Source organism: Papilio xuthus, unplaced genomic scaffold (assembly GCF_000836235.2).
Source record: "Papilio xuthus unplaced genomic scaffold, Pxut_1.1 DF826938.1, whole genome shotgun sequence".
NCBI classification, from domain to species: Eukaryota; Metazoa; Arthropoda; class Insecta; order Lepidoptera; family Papilionidae; genus Papilio; species Papilio xuthus.
In genome coordinates this window covers 4,639,770-4,663,060 of record NW_013531711.1, presented here as the reverse complement: position 1 = coordinate 4,663,060, position 23,291 = coordinate 4,639,770, and the positions used below count along the sequence as shown (strand labels likewise).

The window sequence follows — 23,291 nt, the reverse complement described above, 5'->3', positions numbered from 1 at the left end:
GTATTTAATTACACTTGGGGTAATTACAAGGAACTTCTAATCAATTATTGAGTGGTTGTAGTTGTAAATCGTACGTCGATATTGGATGTCTGTGTCGCAATAAATATTAAATATCGATGCTGTTAAAATATCCGCTTACAGTTTACGAGGGCGCATGGCGGCGGACATGTTTACGTACGGGAGGAGGCAATCAATTCACTTTTTTTCCTTTATTCCACATATTTATGTGTGTTTTATCTCAGCGTATGCGCTTTCTCGATATGCATTTATTTACAATTCATTAATCTTTTATTTATAATTTTACTTTTATTTTAAACATTACATTTAAATGTTGAAAATTAATATTAAATAATTTAATTTAAACGTCGCAACACCTATTTATAACAACTCGTTTGCATATTAGAAATATATTACACAATTGCTGCTAAAACTTAATTGTGAACAAAGAAAAACCTTTCAGTAATTAAAAAATAAAAAAAACACCTACATACGCACGAACACACTCACATACATGCATACTGTATAATTCTAGATACCTATTTAAGACTTAGATTTAGGAAACCCACTACCTCCTGGAAAACAGATCCTCACCTATCAATCCCGTGGAGTGAACTCAGCCTCCTGGCAGAGTGCTAAGTGTTAGTAAAATTTTGTGGATCAAAAAAGATTTATTTATTTGTCTAGATTCCTTTGAGAGACTGACATTGATGGATTTTGTTTGTGTACAAGTAGACACACTCTGTTAAATGTCTAGATGAGAAAAAAATATTAACAGTTCATACATTTGCCATATAAAAAATAATTAGTAATAGAGTGAATGAAATGTGATTTTGTGCTTCGATTATAAATAAAGGCGGTCAATGTATACTATGAGTGGTCGACGTTCATCGCTCCCGAAAGGATGTTATTCAGTTTGTTTGCTTAAAGCTACTTATGTTGACTCGAATTGGGCCGCCTAATTGTGTGCGCGTAGCTCGGTGGACGACCCGGGATTTACTATCGTTTTATACTGATACTAGTGGACGCACGCGACTTTGTCTCTCTTTAAACGTGTTAGATTGAAAAAAGGATTTTTATCACAGTTTTTTAAACGAAAACGAGTAGGATGACAGTATGTCACTTGTGTGTTTTATAGTGGAAACAGACGGTTACACAAATCGCACTCGCTCTAATTTTCAGGACATAACCAAGTTTATGTATAAGGTACATCAATGAAAAAAAAACAGTTTGAGTTTTTTGTATTTTTTATGTGTACCGAAATGTACAGACAGACGATTGCATTTTTTATCCATTAGCAAAAAGGACAGTGATATACATGACATGTAGAGTTGTAATAAATCTCCACGGACTTTATTTCTGAGCGTCGATTAGAAATAGCTATCGTATATACCCGATGCACCCGCTCCTACATTCGATTCCACATTCGCTAGTGTTGTAAATTAACTTGATTAATTGATTCCAATAAAGTCATGTTTGATACCAAATCATTCTGTTTGTTAATTGTATTTTTATAGCCATTATAATGATTTTCAATTCAGTAGCAGTTGGTTGCAGCTCCCAAGGTGACTTTATGTCGTACACATTGTACTAATGATGTTTAATATTAAATGGATTCAAGTCGAAACTAAATATGATAATTTTCAAGAAATTAACAAACAATCTATTCCACGAACAAATAGTCACGAATCAAAAGTTTTTAGTAATGACTCGGATCGCTTAATATCAATCTCTTTTACACATTACCGACTTTAATAATGACATTAAAAGCTAGATTTTAAAATATAATTTAAAATGAAATAAAACGTAAAACAAACAAACGTCATTTGTCCCGAGAATTTCATATTGCAATTTATTACACATTCGTATTCGCGTAATGTGCTCCCAATATGTCGAAATTGTTTGTTTTCCCACAAGAAAAGTGTTTGAGGGGGAATTCGGAGATTACACGATATATTAGAATATTATTTGGCTGGGAAATAAATGATTACAGTTATAATTCAACGAGCGGTCGAGAGTTTGAGGCATTGCACGTGTGTGGTCGCGCAATACGTTCCATGGCAAATCTTTTGATCCTAATGACGGCCGGTTTACGCTGGCCGGTTCGACGCGCGCCAAACTACGCTGATTTATGTTCATCCGATCAGTACTTAGCGAGGCCCGTGTCCTGAGCACCGGAGATTACCCATTCACCTTTCTTAAACATAAACACGAGCAATATAGGCATTAATATGTGCAAGAAATTAGGTGGGTTATGTAAAGCGATTAAGTTTTAATTAGCATTTATTATTTAATTGACTTCATTTTTTAAATCTATCAATCTTATAAAAGCTATTGTTACAGTCTTTACCTTCTATTATTAACACAACATATCTTTGTATCGAATCGATGTATCCCTACGAGCATTTAGATCTTAGGTAGATGTAGATTATAAACTTTAAAAGATATAACATGATAATATCCTTGCGTTTGTGCTTTTCCAGCCAGTATCGGCAGCCGCGGCGCACATGTTAAACATATAGCTACGTAGCGCGTTATAGAGTGGGTAAACTTAAATAAATATCGAATAACATCACATTCGTTACACATCGATTCTCGTATCGAGTAAACAGAGGCGATCAGCGCGCAATGATAGCATCTATATCGGTTGGTGCGGATGGAGCACAGGTGTTAGCCGACAGGCAAAATAAACCGAGCCGTAATCGATTTTAGAGCTTTATGCTATTCACACGAGGGCATAGCAGTGAACCATTGCAGTAGAACAACGCAGTACTGCTATTATTTCAACTGACAACGCCGAGACACATAACTATATTGTCAGTATAAGTGTGTTGTTTGCACTATCTACTAATCTACCTTAATTGTCCGCCCTCGTGTGAAACTATGAGAGCTAACAATTCGCTTCAATTGATCGCTGTGTGTTCAGGCATTAACACGCGCGTAAGATTTATTTTCATATAATGTTGGTATATAAATAAAATTGGATTAACAATATAGATTATGCCAGACTGAAATTATCCAGACTGGGTTTGGTGAACTGGATGCGTGTTAGATGGGTTCGTGGTTATTAAGAACTCATTACATCTCTAAATGAGGCATAGATTTAGCAGGACCTGGCGGGGCTCGCAACTAATTGTAATTTACTACCAACATATCTGAATAGCTAACAGTATAGTTATTTACAAAGCTCAGCTTGAGCGCTTTTCATTTATGACATATCCTTGAGGAGATAAGCAAACCGTAAAATGGAATGTAAGTGTCATCTTGCTGTCACATTGTTAGTTGATACTCTTTGGTTGATGGAGCATAGACTACAGACTGTCATTGCATAAGTGTGGTCATATCCCTGTCCCGTACTTATTTTGCAAACCAATTAAACAATAAATAACAACAAAAATTTACAAACAAACCTAAAGTTAGACCTTTAAATATACGTTCATACAATCTACGTGTGGCCTATTTCGTGTTTAGTCCTTTGAATGATTTTGAATCAGATGGAAAAACTTATCAACTTCTTCAAAAAAACAACTTACTTAACTAGCGGAGTTAGAAGTCCACAAACAGTCTGTAAATGTATATGGACAGTGGTCACTTCGCTATTTCGGCGAAATCAAATCTAAGTAAATGTTAAAACATTCGACTTCTATAATCAGTATAAGTAAAAGAATGACTAAAAGAATTTTCTTTAAACTCATGAACAAAATTATCATATCGTTTCACGCAACACAGATTAAAGGCGAACAGTTTTCAGTACCGTTATCAAGTTACTGAACAAAATGTAAACTAAATTAGTTTAATAATTTCGATATAAACAAGATGTACAAAAGATAAAATATGAAGTTTTTTCGTTACTTAGGTAGTTTTTCTTTGTATCGTATTAAAATGTAGATTAAAAAACAGTCTGAAAATAAATATAATCTTCAAAACCAAAATATATTCTGCCTACTCTATGTTTCCTTTTAAAAGAGTAAATAATGAAAACATATTTGATTTGTGGGTAGACTGATAATATTACATAGACTTTAGTGTAAGGAATAAAATATTGCTACAGTATTAAGTGGCAAAAAAGAGATCGCGTCTTCATACAAAATACTTTGGTAAGTGCATTTTACATACTTGACATATTTAAAGTTACTTGAATACTGTTGATATAAAAACATACAGACGAATTGATAGCCTCCTTTTTGGAAGTCGGCTAGAAAGCCCGTATATTAATAGAAAACGTTGACGCTTTTTCGTCGTTAATTTATTAAAATCGTAAAACATATGAAAGTCGTAAAATTAATTTAATAACAGTCATTTGTTTCGGGACGTATTAAATTTCCTATCAAGTTGTGGTGCAGACGTGCTTTAGCTTTTTAAAGTTTTAAAGAGTAAAAGGTAAATAATACCTACATATCTTATATCTTTAAATGACACATATATAATTGGAATCGGCTCCAACGATTTTCATAAAATTTAGTATATAGAGGGTTTCGGGGGCGATAAATCGATCTAGCTAGGAATCATTTTTAGAAAATGTCATTTTATTCGTGTTTTATCGATAATCAACTTAAACATAAACTTAACTTTTTCTATCGGTAAGATCGAAAAATATTATTCATATTTCATCATTTTATTAGTAATACGTACTTAAATATAATTTCCAAAAAACAAAATTTAAAAAAAAAATCCGAGCAAAGCTCGGTCATCCAGGTACTATATTTTAATATGAAAAAAGTAATGAACTAGGTTTTCTTTACTTTAGCGACGAATTAATTAGAAGTTATAATTGTAGAAGTGAGTTTATATAATCAATTGTAATTTTCAGGTAACTATAATGGAACTGGCATTATACGAGTATAGTAATGTTTGAATGACTGAAAAAGGAAAATTGAACATAGGGTTAGATTATTGGCCTCTTTTTATTCACAATTATATTTTTCTTAGTATTTTACTTTATTATTTATGAGAACTTATTATACATACTAATATTTAGGTCGATGTTTGTTAGAAGGAACAAAAGAGCTTAACGGATCATGCTGAAATTTGGCATAGATGTACAACATAGTCTGAAAGGAAACATAGGAGTTGCGTCAGAAACTACTAGGTATGCACAGTAATAGCGTTAGTTTTTTTAATGTTAATCTAAATAAAGGATTTTTTTTTCTTATATTTGTTTTTAATGGCAGTTGAAGGTCATTAAAAATCTAAGTTACGTCAATTTTTTTGAGAATATCACATAATTTACAATTAATTTATTTATCGAACTTCACAGAATAAAAAGTCCAACAGGCGGGCAAAAGTCGTGTACTCAAAGCCCTATTCACTCAAATTCAACGGACTCCATCTTAGAGTCGTGCGTGACGTAAGCGGGTAAGCGGCGCAGTAATAGTCGTAAAATTAAATCGAACTTGCGAAGTAATATAAAACACATTAAATAGTCAGTTTGTTGTAAACAAACCGCAGCCAGGCGTATATCATCAGCTAGTGTTCTTCAAGCGTTCACTCCATCACTGTGTACGCCACGCCTAACTAATACCGACCAATCAAAGAGCTCGTTACGATCGGACACGCCTCCTGCTTGCGCCTGCGCCGGTAAACTAACCCTAAAGTTGTCAGTGTTGGTTGAACCTTGGTTGAATGTGGACGGATTTGTGATGATGCGATGACGTCTATCAGTAGTGATGTGACCACGAGTAAACTTAAGTTCAGTGTGGACAGTATCTTAGGTAACAATGAGTCGATAAGTTCTAGTGGCAGTGGGCCTGTAGCGGAATGTGCGCGTGCGCAGGAGCCGCCGTGCGCGGGTTGCGTGGCCGCGCTGTACCGCTGCTGCAGGGACGAGCCGCCGCTGCTGCAGCTGCCTCTCTCCGTGCCCTACGCACACTTACATCCAGCCTTAAGGCCAACTACAGGTTTGGGATTTTTAAGAGCAATGTCCTTGTGTGCCCAATGAATCTGACAATTATTTTCACCTTTAATTTTATTTATTAAAAATACTTATAAAATTAATAAAACTCTTTCTTTAAAATGTATAATTTAATCTAAAGTATGAACTTTATATTATAATTATAATAAATAAAAGAACAAGTCTGGAAGAACTCAAAGGCTGATTATATTTTTTTTTAATCCGCGCGGATAGAACCGCAGTCCTCCGCTAGTATATAAATAATTTACTTGCAAGAGCTATTTATGAACATTTAATGGAGAACTTAACCGTCTTTACGGAGAAAACAATACAAATATTTTGATTTGGACAAAGTTTTTCCTGAGCATGCGATTTATTTGTTTAATGTAAATTAAAAATTATGCATTACCCTTATTTAATAATCTCCCGTCTTTTAAATATTCGAGTAATATCCGGTTTTGTGATAAAGATCATACTATATTCGTTGTTCGCATCATGTCGATGTGAAAAATTATTTAGAAATCTTCGAAAGTACATTTTTATCTAGGCGTCGCCAGGGACTTCGTCCGCGCGCAATTAAAAAAAATATTGGTCGTGGCGTAATGTTATATAGCCTAAAGCCTTCCTCTATAAATGAACTATCCCACATAAAAATAATTTTTAAAATCGGACCAGTAAGTAGTTCCTAAGATTAGCGCAAACAAACTCTTCCGCTTTATAATATTAAAGTATAGATTAACATCCGAAGCTCTTAAAACAAGGGATTTTCCAAACTAACGCAAAAGAAAAACAAATATTGTTTTTTAAAAAGCTTTTCGGCTGGTGGTATAAACAAAAGTAAAACACAATTTATGTATTATATTAGATGTTGATGATTATTAGTTTGAAATTACTAGGTTTTGAAAAAAATGGGAGGGAGCTCTAAAATGCTATCCCGTGTGCATCTTAGCGCCCCCTGCATTTCTTTTACTAGACACGAAACCGTCTATTATCTATGTATTCATGAACCTAGTATAATAAAGCAGATTTATTATCTGAGTAGAAACATTCAAGAAATTCTTTGTTATTGTAGTTCATTTGGATTGACGACGTTTTTATAATTTCACAGAAGAAATAGGCATTTATATTAATTTTAAGGTAAAAAGAGTCAACAGGTATGGAATGGGCACTATAATTAACTAAAGAAAAAAGTTTCTTCGTTTTTCGAGACTCAAGAAGAAAGAATATATTCGCATACGTTAGTTTGCTATTAAATTCACAACTGTGCGGTTTTCGGGAAACTTTCTGCCTCATACAACTGCGTTCTCCAATGGTCTATACTCGAAGCTATTGCCAAACCGCTACAAATTAGGGTCCTTCAAGAAGCGAGCATGTAATGTTCTCAAAGGCCGGCAACGCATCTGCGTTTCCTCTGATATTGCACAGGTTTATGGGCTAAAATGAACACCTTGATGTTCCCGCCACTCGTTAGCCCCTTTATCTTATAAAAAAAACTACATCTCGATTATCTTTGTTCTAATTAAAAAAATATTTCCAGTATACAGACTACCCCTTCCGCGGGCGTCATCCCCACAACAGACATCTTCCCCGCGCTGCGATGTCTCCTCGAGCGGCAAGAGGAAGCGGTCCTGGTCGCGCGCTGTCTTCAGCAACCTGCAGAGGAAGGGCCTCGAGCGACGTTTCCAGATACAGAAGTATATCACGAAGCCGGACAGGCGCCAGCTAGCGGCCACTTTAGGACTCACTGATGCTCAGGTTTGTATGTATACAATTTAGTCTATGATATCAAAGATTTAGGATAATAAAGTATTCGTCGTTACTCATTATCTTACTAATATTATAAATGCCAATGTTTAGAAGGATAGATGGATGGATGTTAGTTACAAGGTATCTCTGGAACAGCTCAATGGATCTTGATGAAATTTGGCACAGATGTAGAACATAGTCTGGAAGAACACATAGGGTACTAATTTTTTTTTTATTCCGCCGACCGAGTCGCGGGCGAAAGCTTTTCCATAATATTAAACTTCGGTATTAAGTAGTAAATTAATGAGTGATAAGGCCTAACTCCTTTCCCCTTATGTTGGCTGAGGATGAACGTTGAAATTCTCTATCGATGGTTAAATTTCAGTTACATAATCTAGCACGATTTATTTTATTATAGGTGAAAGTATGGTTTCAAAATCGTCGTATGAAATGGCGGCACACGAAAGAGGGTCGCGCCGGTCTGGGGGGCAGTTTAGGTGCCATCAAGGACTCTGACGCTCCCCTTGTCGCCGAGGATAATGAAGACATTGATGTCGACACTCTTAGCGATTAGCAATAAGATTTTTATATAATATAATACGTTTGGTGCAATGTAACTTAAACCCTTTTTCCACACGAGACTTTTTGTATTACCAGCAGCAGAAAAGAATTTTATGGCAATTATCCGGCAAGTATTTTATGTCAGTTTTAGCACATTTACAGAGGTTCGCCTACGAGTTTATCAGGTTACTAGTAAGCAAAAAAATTTCCCAACTCATTCCGAAATTCTTCCATGTGAAAATTTTAATCTGAGTGCCTGTAGAAATATCACGATATTTTTGCTGGCATTTCAAGACTATAAAAATGACAACATTATTCGATGCAGCTGTTGTTCCCTCGTTTGTGAAAATTTGACGCTGTCAAAGTGACATTGTTAATTCACATATTTTTCGACTGCCATAAGATCCTTGTCGAACTATACCTAAAAATAGCACTAGTAGAAAAGGGGTCTATGTTACGTTAAATTATTTAATAGTAAATTGTTATCTTAATTATTTAAAAGTGACGTAATTTTAATTGTAGAATTATTGAATAAATGTACAGTAACTAGGGCTTCCAAAACATTCGACATATGTAGAGACAAAACTAATATATTTTTCGTTTTAAAATACATTTTTAAGGTATAAATGTATAAAAGCGTTGCTGGTTTTGTTTTTTCATGTCTCATTGTTAATTTAAAAAAGATTGTTATATTTTAGATACGTTATTTTTTAAATATTTTTCGGTACTTTACGGATAGGTTAATAAACTTAGTATTGACATCAGGCTTTTATTTATCATGACGATTTGTTGAGTTTTTTAAATTTCAATCTATATACAGCGTGTCCCAAAATTCAACAATAAAACTGTAATGGTGTATAGCCAGAAGTAAACTACACTGGGAAAAATACAAAAAAATCCTACTATTTTTGTTTAAAAGTTATAATAACTTTTGTAACTTTTCTTATAATTAGAGAAGAAGGAGGAGAAGTCGTTGAAGGTATCTCCGGAACGGCTGGACGGATCTCGCTGAAATTTGGTATAGTTGTAGAAGAACACATAGGCTACTCATTCACTAATTCCGCGCGGACGGAGTCGCGGGCGACAGCTACTTACTAATAAAGGATTGTTAAAATGAAACAGATTCAATTTATTACTAATTTAATAATAATAAGATTTAATAAAGTTTCACATTACTTATTTTTGTGTACAATTTAAGTAGCTAAGTTATTTACAACCAATTCTAAAACCTAAACATATGCAAAGAATTTAAAAATTTTACTATCCAATGCAATTCAGTGAAACACATCATTTAAAATGTTTTTATATGATTACGGATAATAAGAAAATTCTTCTACTTTTCTTACGGTGAATATTCTAGAATTCTTACAGCTGTAAAATTTAATATGTTTATTACTTTTAAAAAAACACATGGAAATAGATTTAATATACATATTTCAATCTTATTTGAAGTAATACTTTATATATTAAGGGAAAGAGATTTATTTTAATAAAACTGATTAAAAAAAATTATGAAATGAGGAAATATATTCTTTATTTCCCAACCGTGATGCAAAATCCATTATTTCATACATTCATTAAAATGGAGCATATCTATTTGTTGTTTGATTCCAGATGTAGGATTTAGTTGCCACAAAATTATATGTACTTTCAAATTCTAACCTAATAATCGACAAGCTTAACTTTGTTTTTACAATTCCCCACATTATCTCTTTCATTTTTACAATAATTCCCCGCACTTTCTCTCTCACTTTTAAAATAATTTCCACCACCTTCTCTGTCGCCATGTTGGTATTGCGGCGGCCATTGTGATGGTCCTTCGCCGTGATATTTCGGATCTCTGTAATTATTTCTGAACTGAGGATTGAAAGGTCTTCTTCTATCTTGATAACTCTTATCTTCCCATCTATTATCGTAGTTTTCAAAACGATTGTACTCTGAACGGCCATGTTCTTTATTAGGATACCTTTCGTATCTATTGAAGCCTTGTATTTTATCTTCGTATCTTCTGTCATATTGTCTATTGTAACATTCTTCTGAATTATCTTGATATCTTCTTCTTATCCTCTGGTAATTATCACCAATTTCTTGTGCTCTAGCTCTGAACGCTTGTGGTGCAACTTCCTCCGACTCCCATACTGGTATTCGTTTGGGTTTGGGTGATGGAGATTTTGATCGACTATAGTCTCTTTTCTTCTCATCAGGTGATCCTCTAGAAAAAGATTTACAAACTTATTACATTTTATAATCTAAATAAATTGCATGATTATTAATAAATTGGGAAAGGTCTAAGAATCAAAGGGAAAAGACCTCACAATATTGTCATGACTTCTTTCGTCTAAAAAAAACCTTGGGTTTTAGACAAAGTGCATCCGTTTCGAAGAGATTCCATAGCGAACTTCAAAATTGTATGGAACTGATGCGCAACAATCACGTGACTTATCGGTTATTGTCAATTCTATACATTATTGAATCACCGCGAACAGAATGCATTTTGTCTAACCCCACTTACCCCTATTTTTTTAAATACTCACCTTCTATTTTCTAACAGCTATTTAATAAGCGTTGGTAACTTAGCCTGATGTTACAACTTCACAGCAAAGTAAGAATATCTAAGTATGGCAATAACACTAATCTACCTTATTTTTTGTATTTTATACATATAAAACCTTGTTGGTGTGTAAAAAGTGTTATATTTTGTTACTTACTAGTAATTAAAGAAAGATAAAAAAGCGTAAGTTAAAGCGCCTATAGAAAAAAAATAGCAAATTACTTTATTTAATAGATTGCGATGCATAATAACTAGGAACTAGTAGGATAAAACTACAGTCAAAGAAATGGTACGTTAATTATAATACCTCGAAGAAGAGCCGCTGCGACTTCTATCAGAGTTATCATCGCTCGAGCGTCGGTTCTGCAGATGTCTTATCTCACGTTGCCTGTTCAGTTTTGAAACAAAATATTCACAAACTAAAAAACAACCTACATCTGTAACTTTTAAATTCGAAGAACATTGACATTGACAAATTATATAGCAAAATAAATATAAAACACACACATTTGTTAATGAAAAATTCAAAAAATAAGAAATTTAATACTAAAACGCATTAGACTACTCTCTGTAGTATAAGAATAAATAATACACAACTACATATATCCATATTGAACTGAATAAAGGCACAATGTCACCATACATGTTACACTTTCACACAAATATATGTTGCATAATGTTTGTATGTATGATGTATAATGTTTGTATGATGTTTGTGTATATTTGTATGTGTGTGCGTGTGTGTACAGACTTGCGGCGCAGCTTGATGACGAGGTCCCGCATCTCCTCGTCGCGTCGCGCCTGCCGCCGACTCTCGCGCTCCGCACGCTCAGCCTCAGCGCGCTTGTCAGCACGCACTGCAACATTTTTCATCACATCAACATATTTATTTTATAAGTTTTTTTTAATTAGTCTTATTAATAATATTATAAATTGCGAATGTTAAAATGGATGGATAGATATTTGTTTGAAGGTATCACTATAATTTGGTATACATATAGAATAATTATTCTACGCGCGGAAAGAGTCGCGGGCAACAGCTAGTATAGCATAAAATCAAGAAGTTCATTCCTGCAAAGTTCAGGCGTTAGACATTGTGAAACATGCCTTAATTGTGAAAATAACTCACATTGCTTTGATAATTGAGCTTGCATTTTCCGTTTCAATTTCTCTTTTAGAGTAAGAGTTTCTCGCGATGGACCCTGTAAAAAAGATTAGATTAACAAAAATTGCAATGGTTTAAAAACCATTTTACTGGTTTTTACGGTTATAAATATAATTATATACAATGTACATAAAACATAACACAAATACATTAAAATAAAATTAATAATAAAGAAAACTAAGCAAATTAAATATTACAATACAATAACTTTATGTTAATTTCGTTACTATACGGGATGTCGCAAAATTTTATTCCAAATGCTTTACTTTGATTTTCGGGACATCCTGTATAAAATGTGATTTATTGTAAGTTAGACACTCACTAACTTTGTCATTCAATTGGACACTAATGACACCTTTAGTGTACATTTAATATGAAAAATCTACACTAAGGGTGACATTAGTGTTCAAATGCATTTGGTTAGTTAAATGAATAAAATTTTGAAGCATTTTCGCGTTCGCACGCTGCAATAACTACGCGTTTTGGGGTTAACAGAGATGTGGTAAAAATGAAAGCTTACAAAATGGAGGAGCAAATGATTCTTACTGACTTTGGTGCTGCATCCAGACAATCGTAACTGATTCTGGTTTGTGTTTGATTTATTGCCCACCGTCGATCTGAAATATAACATTGAATATAATTTAAATGTCAAAATATATATCATAGCACATTTGAGTTATATTAATCTTACTCATATTATAAATGCGAATGTTTAAATAGATGGATGGATGAATGGACGTTTGAAGGTATCTCCAGAACGGCTGAACGGACCTCAATAAAATTTGGCATATAGAACATAGTTTGGGAGAACACATAGGTTACTAATTAAGTTTTTTTTTAATTCCGCACTAACATATTCGTAGGCCAGCTAGTGATTTATAAAATGGAACACCATTAATCAAAAACTATGAAAATGGTTTGAAACCTTAATATCAAATTTTGCTGACTTTTCATTATTCCACATGCACATTAACCCACCTTCTAAGTTAAATAAGAAGTAGATAGAGATAGAAACACAGAAAAAAGAAGAACTCACTTATGTTTGTCATCATCTGTGTCACTAGTTCCAGAGTCAACGGAGAGTTCACTTGAAGACTTGTCTTCTTTACGCCGGCCGTAGTACCGCGGCACCGGCTTACTCTGACCTTTGTCGTTACTGCAATATTACGTATTATCTATTAAAAATATAATTAATCTTACTAATATTATAAATTCGGATGTGAACATGGAAGGATGTTTGTTTCAAGGTATCTCCAAAACTGCTGAACGGGTAGAATATATTCTGGAAGAACACATAGACTACTAATTAAGTTTTTTTTTAATTCAACACGGACGGCGTCGAGGGCGATAGCTAGTTTAAATATAAAAGTGTAGTATCAAACATCTATTGTTATATATTGACTTACATGTCTGTTGCATAAAGTGAATAAATTTAGCTTACCTTTCATACGACATCGACCGCGAATTATTATGGTTCATATTACTGTAAAAAGGCCAGAGTTTACATTGTTAGACATTTTACCTGAAGTTTTGATCTGTTTAAATTTTTTTAAATCTTTATTAGGAGAAACGGTACATTAAATAATAAAATTCAAGATGTGGGTATGGTCTACCAGAAACCCAAGCTTACATATACAGATATTTCTTCAAATGATTTCATTATTCAATTATGGGGTATTCCACGCCTAGGATAGTCAGAAAAAGTCGATGTTTAAATTTAAAAATTATTTAAGTATGATCTATATGTTAGGCGTCTTCATGAATTTAAAAAAAAAAGGAATGAAGTGGACTAAGTTTGAAAAAAATCAAGGATAAAAAATAAAAGTAAAAAACGTATGGGATTTTTTTTGTATTCAAAAATACAATTAATTAAAAAGCAAATTAAATGCAGTGGTTAAATTATTGAAATCCATAATGTACTTTGAAGTACCGCATGTTCAGTGTTTCAAAATTTCAAAGTCCCTTAATTCTTCAACTTATCACTATATTAAGAAAACATTTGATACATGTATATAGGTAATGTATAAGTAGAACATACTAAAATATTTCTTAAATAAGAAACATCGCCTTATTTAGACTGTCCGCTTGGCTGTTGAATGCCTCTTATACTAAATAAAGTCTAGTTAACATATATATAAATCAAAGTTAAAATACAAACTTGGAAGGGCTGCGGGATCGTTTATTTTTACGAGACCTTGACCTTGAGCGCGACCTTTTGTACGGGCTGTACGATCTTGAGCGCGACCTTGAGGATGCGGATCTTGACCTCGCGGACCTCGACTTTGAACGGGACTTCCTCCGCGAGCGAGACCTCGACTTAGAGCGTGTGATGGGTCGCGATCGGGAGCGAGATCGGGACCGTGATCGAGACCGAGAGCGCGAACGTGTATACGATCTCGTTCGCGATCTCGTCCTCGACCTCGCCCTCGTCTCTGGCACGCGAGGTCCTATCACGGGTCGCGCGTATCTATCTCTCAATGGTGAACTGGAAAAATGGTATTTACATACATTTGGTCAATTATTTATCAACTTTTATATTAAAATCATAACTCTATTTAACTATTCCATTCTTTATTATCTTACCTTGCCTTCGAGAATTTTCTCGCTACCTCTGCATACAGTGCTGTCTTCTTAAGATTTTGTTTCAATTTATCCACATACAGCGTCTTTTGAGACTGTACTGTTCATTACAAACAAAATAATGTTATTATTATTAATAAAATGACAAAATAATGAAGCTAAACTTGGTTAAATGACTTACATGGCTTAACTTCATCATCCTCCCCGCCGAAGGATGTGATGAATTCGATGTTGTCTGCGGGTGAGGGGCTGCGGCTGGGGGAGCGGCTCGGGGAGCGTGACGCCGGCCGGGGCTGCGGTGCCGCGTAGCTCGGGGGCGACACCACGCGCGTCGCTAATTTCTTGTCACTAAATATGTCAAATTAAATACTTTTTATTTTATTAGTCTACTCTTCACTTATTAGAGAAACTAGCTACTTTGTCCTTTTTATTTAACACATAATGACCCTTTCTCATGACCAATGTAAATTGCTAGCATCTTAAGCAGCTTGAGGACATTACTAATAAGTGACATAAGAAGAAAGGTAATAATAAATTATCAAATTGTTGCAACAAGTGTGCAAGTAAAACAAAAAAGAGAAACATTCTAACCGATGAGCGCGTCTCTCTCTTCTGCTCTTTCTGCCAGAGTACATGGCCTTTTCCTTTTCTTCTCTTAGTAGTTGTTTCTGATGTTCTGCATCATCCGCATCCCCAGTTAGGAATGAGAACATATCACATCCCGCCATCCCAAACAGTGGACCCACTGAATTCAACTCGTGTGCCTGTGCTCCATACAATTAAGCAGTTAGTAATTTGACAATTAACATTTATTGTCTTTGTATCAAACTCAAAAGCTGTACAAACTAAATACAAACTTATATATTAAACAAATTTCAAACCTTATAACAAAAGAAGTAAAGAACAAAGATGCACAAAAATACATATTAAAGGTGTAAATTGAATAATCTGATTATTTAAAAACCTTTGTTTTATATTATATATTGTAGATGCATATTTTTATGGCTTTTAATTTGTTAAGTTAAATTAACTGACCTGTGAAGCCTCCATTTTGTTGACATCAATGCTCAAATCAACATCAATAATTTCTATATCTGATTCATCATCAGAATCTTTTGCTTCCGTTTGTTTAATCTCAGGGCCTGGAATTTAACACTAAATGCCATAAGAATACCCTCATACAGAAACAAATGTTTATCCCATTAGGTACCCATATACATCCTTTAAGCATCACAGCTGATTGAGGTTTAAAATAAGTAGGGTTGAATCTACCATTAGAACTAGACGGTTCGGCTCCTGGATCATTATAATTGTAGGCAATAGCAGCACCCGTCCCTTTCTTTTCACCCAATTTCTCTTTCTGCATCTCTTTCTCTTCAACGGTGACACCAAACTGTTCTTCTATAGCTAATTGTTGTAAGAATTTGTCTTCACCTAAAAATTATAATTTATGTTATATATTTTGACCAGAATAGTAGACCTACTAATGGATAACTAAACTAAATAATGTGTCAATGTATTATTTTTTTAAGATTGACAATTTAAGAATATCTCCTTTCTAGTAATTGAATTTTTGTATACTTGTATATATTATTATTATACATACTTATTCCTAAGAATGCATTTTGTGCAAGAATTCTATATCTTTCATAATTGCACTGCCTTTCCTCTTGATCAAGTTCATCTGGTGGTATGTCTGGATTTTTTACTTCAGCTATGTAATCCAAGTGAGCTCTTACATCAAAACGGTCTATCATATTACTGCTGTCACCCTGCCATGGCATCCTGTACGAATTTATTATTTAAAATTGCAAAAAAATAAAAATATTTCGATTCGTCAGACGAAACTCTCTAATCTGATTTAGGAGATTCAACTTGTTTCTACCGACAACTCGGTTTATTAACTTAACTCAGATTATGTGGCACATAACTATAACATAAAATAATTATCAAATGCATGATTTAATGTTAAATTTGCTTTGTTATTTCAACTCACATTATAGCTGGCCCCTCCCCCGCGGCAGCAATAGCTGGATCCAAATGTATTTTACACGGTCGCCCATGAAGCTGCAGAAACTGAGTAGGTTCAGCCTTCTAAAATGTACAGAAATAAATAGTCTCATACTGAAGTGATTATAAAGTAAATTATTAAATGAACATGAGAAATAATTACAATTTTTTCATAGAAATCTTTGCGCCGCTCCGCTCTACGTTGGTAGTCCACAATCATACCACGGATCAATCGCTCCTGCTTACGAGCTTCGTGCCACATCTTACAATTTTAATAATACTATAACAATACTATAACACTAAAAAGAAAACCATTTATATCTGTTTTTCACTAAGAAACACTATGCAATTGCAATATATTCGCATTTAGATCTCAGTATGACAAGGTCGCCATTTTTATCCGATTGAACTGCCACAGCATAGAGTGTATAACGTCAACAGCGTAAATTATTTCAAAGACAAACCAATAAGCTGTGAGCTGAACTCATAAATTTAGCTTTATAAATAAATAAACAAAAAATTTAATTGGTAGTCCATGTGTTCTTCCGGACTGTTTTACATCCATGCAAAATTTTATTACCATCCGTTGAACCGTTCAGATCTAAAAAACATCAATATACATTTTCTTATTTATAATACGTATCTGTAAAATCGGGTTGGTAGATTAAAATGTCGGTATTTTTGATATTAAAAAGGTTTATCCCCCAGCCAATATGCGTCCACTGTTTAATTGTTTAGCCAACTGAAATAAGAGTATGTTCAGAACTGAAGTGTACTCTTATTAGTTTTAACACCGTATCATCACCTATTTTTTATAATTTCAACGATTTAACAACATCCATATAATGTTAAACTAAATAACATTTAATTACTAAAATTGTCCATCACAAATAACTTTAAGCTAATACAATGCATATTAATAGAGCTTAGAATAGGTAAGAATAGGAACAAGACTGCTTGGGAAATCTAATTAAATAAAAAAAAATAATGTCATGATTTATTTTACAGCATAGAGAAATATTTCACTATTACTCTCTATATCAAAGAATGCTTCATTTTCCATTTGCTGTGGTTTACAAATTGTTAACCATTCCATAAATTCTTCAAAAATATCTAAGTAACCTAAAGTATCAGCCATACTTCTGTTGGTAATAATAAAAGTGCCTTTCTTTATATGCTTTTTGAAAAAATACCACATTTCTTTATGTTTTTCAATATCAACAAAAAAATCAAGAACATTGATAACAATTATATCAGATAATTCAACAATATCATGTTTCTCCATTACATCAGAATGTATAACTTTAATTCTATTTCTGTCCATTGAAAATTGACTTATAATATTTTCTTGTACTTCACAACATTCTTTGTTCATTTCTATTCCAATTATTGAACTCGCATTTGAAAAGTGGTAAGCCTAAAAAATAAGATAATACTTTATTAGTAAAATGCCCATTAACCAAATCACTGATTATCCGAATTGGTTATATGTGTAATTAAAAAAAAAAAACAAGCAATTTTTGTTTTGTTGGAACTCACTGGAATCCAGATATATTTTAACTGTTATGTAGAGGGTTATTGTACCACTGTCTTTGTTAAATTAAGCTTGTAGTGTATGCATAAACGTAGTGTTGTTTGTCTCGAGCGTACACGCCATAAGTACATACCGGAGAGAGGGGACGTCAGTCGATGTCAGACCTTTGAGCCGGTAACACGTGTCGGTACGTGAACGAGCCAAATATAGCACAACGAATGCTACAAAGCTTAATAAAGTTTATTCTATTGTGACAGTCTGTTTTTGTTTTGGTCTATGTTGATTATCCCAATTAATTTGTTGTATCGGAATTTAACTATATCACATAGAATTATTTCATTACAATTACATTTTTCACACTTACTCCATATAGCACTGCTCCAAGTCTTGACCCTACATCTAATAACCGTTTTCCTTCTAAATCTGCAGGTAATAGAACATTGAAGATAAATTTTAGTGTTTGTCTGGACATTGAATGTGAAGTATAGATCAATTCCTGAAAGTAAAAAAAAGTTAAACCGACCCATTTATTATAAAGAAATATTACTATATTACATGATATATATTACCTTGACATTTCGGGAGTTACAATCAATACAATAATGTCTTTTAAGTTTTCCACATTTTATCAAGTTTTCAACTGCTTTTTCATCATATAAAAACTCGTCTATATGGCATGTGTTAGCTTTAGTGCAGTCAGCCTGGTCTCCGACAATGGGAGGTACTATGTTCTCAGAAGCCAATTCTCCTTCAAAAGGCACAAGTTTTCTTAACTTCTTACCAATTTTAATTAAGTCCTCTTCTTTACTATCAAGATCTTTTTTAAATTGTAAATCTAGAATAATACGAACATGGGTAATCATTTTGCTTTAAACTTGAAATACAAAAATGCGAATGTATACCTTTTCTGTAAGCCCGAGACAAAATCCAGTTTTCAATAACATCTAACTGTGCTTCATCTAAGTCTGCAAATAGTTCCAAAAATTGGAACTTGATATCAAAAACATCGTCTTCTGACATTTTTGGTGAAAAGTTATAACAAATTTAAATAAATAAAGCACCGTATGAAACACAAACTAATGTTTCTGTTTTCAAAATCTTTATAGGTACTATAAAAATATAAGATATGCATTAGATTCAGATAATCCTTATTTGAATAACCTTATTTATTATATAGTATACTATCTATGCTAATATTAAATTAGAGCAACTAGTAAATAAGCAAAAGCAACAAAAAACGAGGTTTGAATTAGGACGACACAAGACACATGACAGATGACAGTTCAGTTGACCATAGACTTCCAATAGTAGAGTATAATATTTAATACAGATGCGTTAAAGGTAGCCAAATCTATAGAAGCCTAATTGCTATTCCACCGTTATTTTCTTGTCGCTTCTATTTAAAAATGATCACATAGCACTAGGAAAATTGCTGTTAAAGTCAATTTTTTTTGTATAAATCTCTTTTTTGATGTTGCGTTATTTATAAAAAAATATTAGTTTCATGGAACTACCTTGCGTTTCGCAAAATGTTACATTGGGCAACTGTTCGTTAACTGTTATTTTGCGATAGCTTATTGCCTTATATCGGTTATAATTTAATGTTGTGTTTTCGTTTTCCGCCACTTCCGCGGAAAAATAAATTTGCAGGTCGTATGGAGTTAAATTTATTGGTTACCTGCTTTTTTATTTGTAATTATTAGACATTTCGTTATTTATTTTTAATAATTTTATATTCGAAAGAGTATTTTTATCTTTTATGCTTGAGAACACTGGTAAAATTTTACTTTCTTCTAACAAAGTGTGTTGTGTTTTAACTGCCATAATAAAGTTAAAGGAAACAAATAGCAAGATGAATAATAAACAAAGTAACCGTCGTAAAAATATTGGGATATGGATATCGGAGAAGAAGAGTCAAAAGCTAAACTGGAAGGAACTAATTAAAACTTGTAATTCACATGGTTACAACCTTATCAAGGTAATTAAGTATTTCTTATTATTTTAACTACTGTATTAATGATTGGTCTACTGTTTCATGTTTTATTTATTTGACATCGTTAATTTTTATAGCTAGATTTGGAGAAACCTTTGGAAGATCAAACAGAGTGTGATGTTTTTCTTCATAAATTGACCGATGTTATAGCTGCATCTGATCAAGGTGATTTAAAGGTACTATCGTGAATTTATTAATTAAATATTACGTCACTTAAAACGTGACTAATTGTATGCTGACTCAGTCGGCGTATTGAAATTTTAAGTTTACAAAAACTAATTTAGTTTTTTAATTTAGTATATTTTTGCAGGCACTTCACATCATTTGTAATGTTCAACAGTATCTATCAAATCATCCAAATACAACAGTAATTGATCCAATTGATAATGTAAGGATCTTGCTAAATAGGTAATGAAAAAATAAAAAGTTTAAATTCTTCAAAGTTTACACCAATTTATAAAAAATTTTTAGACAGCACACAATTATTGAATACTTTATTTTACACCTGTATTCCGTATGTACCAAACAGCAACAGATGTTGATTTAACATACCGCAGACATTTAAATATTTTTCTATTGTTAATTATGACTCATTGCCATTTTCAGGCACTGCTATTATTCTATATTACAAGAGGAATTATCACTTCAGAGACATGGAATATTTACACCAAATTTTGCTGAATTCAAGACATGTAATATTGAACAAAATGTTGAGATAATGCGGCAATGGGGAGTTTCATTTCCTGTTATATGTAAACCAACAATCGCACATGGTTCAAAATCTGCTCATGAAATGGTTCTTATATTTAACAAAAAAGGTTTAAATGCTTGCAAACCTCCATGTGTGGTCCAGAGTTTTGTTAATCATAATGCAGTATTGCATAAAGTTTTTGTAGTGGGAAACAGGTAAGATTGACACTTATATTAAATTCAAGATGATTTAATTTAGTAATGACTCAAATGAATGGTGCTTTTTTAGCAACATTACTTCCTAGACATTGTGTTTTGTTAAAGGGAAATAAGTTGTTGTTAAAAGACCTTGATGATTTGAACTTTTTTTGTTTAGATTAAAAAAAATAATGAAGTAAAAAGTTTGTATGTATTGCAATTGACCTTTTTTCATACTACTACTTTTTTTTAAATAGCTAATGGTTTCATTTTCAGATATCATATATGTCAGCGGCCTAGTCTAAAAAACTTTAATGCATCTGAAGAATTGGAACCTATATTCTACACCACTGGTGAAGTTTGTAAAGCAGACAGTCGGTCAACTCTATCTATATTAGATCCACACGACAAGCCTGATGTTAAATTGACTCTTGATGAGAACAAAATAAAACCTATTATCAAATTATTAAGAGAAAAAATTGGCTTACTACTGACTGGTTTTGATGTAGTTATAGATAATACAACAGGTAACCATGCAGTTATAGATATAAATGTGTTTCCGAGTTACGATAATTTTCCAAATTTCTTTGATCACTTATTGGATTGTATCGATGAAAATGTTAATAAAATGTCTAATGGAGACAGTTGTCATACAAGTTCGAGTAATGGTTTAAATGATTACTATTGTAATTATATTTCAAATGGATTCATTAATGTAGGTCAAAGTACAAATAGGTTAAGTGTTACAGGTATGAATATAAATTGATAAAATTAATTAATCTCTTAATTGTTAAACTGCCATGATTTATATTTGTTTTGCATTTTTTAAATGAATGAGAAAAAAACATAGAGTAAAATTTTTGAATACTAAATACTTCATATAAGCTTTAGTCTTCAAGTAAATGGTCTTTGTTACGATTTAATGTTGTGCCAATTAATTCATAACCTCTGTTTGAATGTGTGTTTGTTGATGATGGAAAAAACAAATTTGAAATATGTACATTTATAATTCATGATTTGTAAATAAGAATTTTACTATAAGTAGTATAATAAGTATTAAGATTTTTATACTATAAAAATAGTATTTAACTAATATGTAACTATTAAATATGCTGTATAATTTGTGTTTTAAATTTTAGCTTTAATAATATCTATATACAAGTAATATAATTAAATTGACTATGTAATATCAATAAATAACAAAATCTTATTTCTTGAACATGATGCATTTCCGTTGCTTTCTAAATAAACTATTTTTAAAATGTTTGTCTGTATGTCAGTGTCTGTTTCGGGTAATCTCCACAACGGCTGAACCAATTTCCATGATACTCTTACTGGATGGTAGCTTATTAGTGCGGGAGTAACCGACTCAGTTCAGTAGTTTCGGAGCCTATTCCATGCAAACAAACAAATATTCAAATATTTCCTTCATATTACATTAGTTGTAAGAAACATTTGTTATGTCAAAATTAAATCAAAGGCAATAAAAGCACTTCTTTTGGAATTGTTCAAAATGCTTACAAATTAAAAAGAACAAACGCACAAGAATATAATGTTTTATTGGATGTGGGTTATGTATGTACAGTTTTTTTTTTAATTTCTGTTTTATAATAGAATATTGCTTTGTAAACAGCTCTTAACTATTTTTAATCTTGTATATTGTAGTACTAAAGTTCGATTTAAATTTAAAGCGGTACAAATTTTAAATAGTTTATTGTTTTTTGCAAGTACTCTGTACATTTGGGTAGTTTTGATCAAGCCTATAATTCGTCAAATATCGAATATTAAAAAATATATATTTTAAATTAATACCTCTTATATATGATTAAAAAAGTCGAGGATGAAGTTTCTGTTTATTTTTTTAATTACAGTACCACAAGAAGGATCAGTCTTCAAATGTGGTTAAAAAATTACTATCTGTTGACCAAAATCTCTATAAAATCATATTGTCATCCCTGTCATTATCTTTGACAAAACAAATGTAACAATATGTTTCAAACGGGGATTTTGGGCTCAGAAAGCCATGGTTAGAGTTTTTAAAGTTTGGTGCAGGAAGCTTTTAAAATAAAAATCATAAAGAAGTAAGAAATAAGTAAGTAATGTGTATTGTCAATTTTTTGTTGTAATTATGGCTTGCAACATTTCTTATATGGTTAGTATTGATCTGGAAATTAGATTTACCATGGGTTTCTAAGACCAAAATCCAAGTTTAAAAGATACTGTTATCTCTGTTTTGTCAAAGATGATGAGAGGGATGACGATATATTTTAAATAGAGATTTTGTCTCGGAAACCTAAGGTTAGATGTATGTATATTTCTAAACATTCCATGAAGCAATGTCGGATGTATTATTTATCTGAGACTGATTTTTGAAGT

At 32.5% G+C, this 23,291-nt stretch overlaps 4 protein-coding genes across 4 annotated transcripts; 2 read left to right on the top strand and 2 right to left on the bottom strand.

The window, feature by feature from the left end:
• The first annotated feature begins 5,359 nt into the window (after positions 1 to 5,359).
• H2.0 (Homeodomain protein 2.0) lies at positions 5,360 to 8,796 on the top strand. Its single transcript, XM_013317457.1, has 3 exons — positions 5,360 to 5,894; positions 7,425 to 7,642; positions 8,052 to 8,796. Exons 1-3 carry the CDS (start codon positions 5,645 to 5,647, stop codon positions 8,205 to 8,207), a joined length of 624 nt encoding a protein of 207 aa, XP_013172911.1. The 5' UTR covers positions 5,360 to 5,644; the 3' UTR covers positions 8,208 to 8,796.
• Positions 8,797 to 9,665: 869 nt separating this feature from the next.
• LOC106121781 (CLK4-associating serine/arginine rich protein) lies at positions 9,666 to 16,791 on the bottom strand. Its single transcript, XM_013317586.1, has 16 exons — positions 16,664 to 16,791; positions 16,487 to 16,584; positions 16,097 to 16,275; positions 15,763 to 15,924; positions 15,526 to 15,632; positions 15,082 to 15,254; positions 14,672 to 14,838; positions 14,494 to 14,590; positions 14,069 to 14,395; positions 13,352 to 13,393; positions 12,947 to 13,066; positions 12,461 to 12,527; positions 11,875 to 11,947; positions 11,497 to 11,602; positions 11,053 to 11,133; positions 9,666 to 10,406 (listed from the first exon to the last, which is right to left on the bottom strand). Exons 1-16 carry the CDS (start codon positions 16,760 to 16,762, stop codon positions 9,857 to 9,859), a joined length of 2,448 nt encoding a protein of 815 aa, XP_013173040.1. The 5' UTR covers positions 16,763 to 16,791; the 3' UTR covers positions 9,666 to 9,856.
• A 692-nt stretch (positions 16,792 to 17,483) lies between these two features.
• LOC106121617 (uncharacterized) lies at positions 17,484 to 19,292 on the bottom strand. The gene is made up of 4 exons (XM_013317335.1): positions 18,937 to 19,292; positions 18,604 to 18,869; positions 18,399 to 18,530; positions 17,484 to 17,917 (listed from the first exon to the last, which is right to left on the bottom strand). Exons 1-4 carry the CDS (start codon positions 19,052 to 19,054, stop codon positions 17,498 to 17,500), a joined length of 936 nt encoding a protein of 311 aa, XP_013172789.1. The 5' UTR covers positions 19,055 to 19,292; the 3' UTR covers positions 17,484 to 17,497.
• A 258-nt stretch (positions 19,293 to 19,550) lies between these two features.
• On the top strand, positions 19,551 to 21,718 carry LOC106121615 (inositol-tetrakisphosphate 1-kinase). The gene is made up of 5 exons (XM_013317333.1): positions 19,551 to 20,012; positions 20,105 to 20,203; positions 20,338 to 20,435; positions 20,634 to 20,933; positions 21,192 to 21,718. Exons 1-5 carry the CDS (start codon positions 19,794 to 19,796, stop codon positions 21,679 to 21,681), a joined length of 1,206 nt encoding a protein of 401 aa, XP_013172787.1. The 5' UTR covers positions 19,551 to 19,793; the 3' UTR covers positions 21,682 to 21,718.
• Positions 21,719 to 23,291: the final 1,573 nt, after the last annotated feature.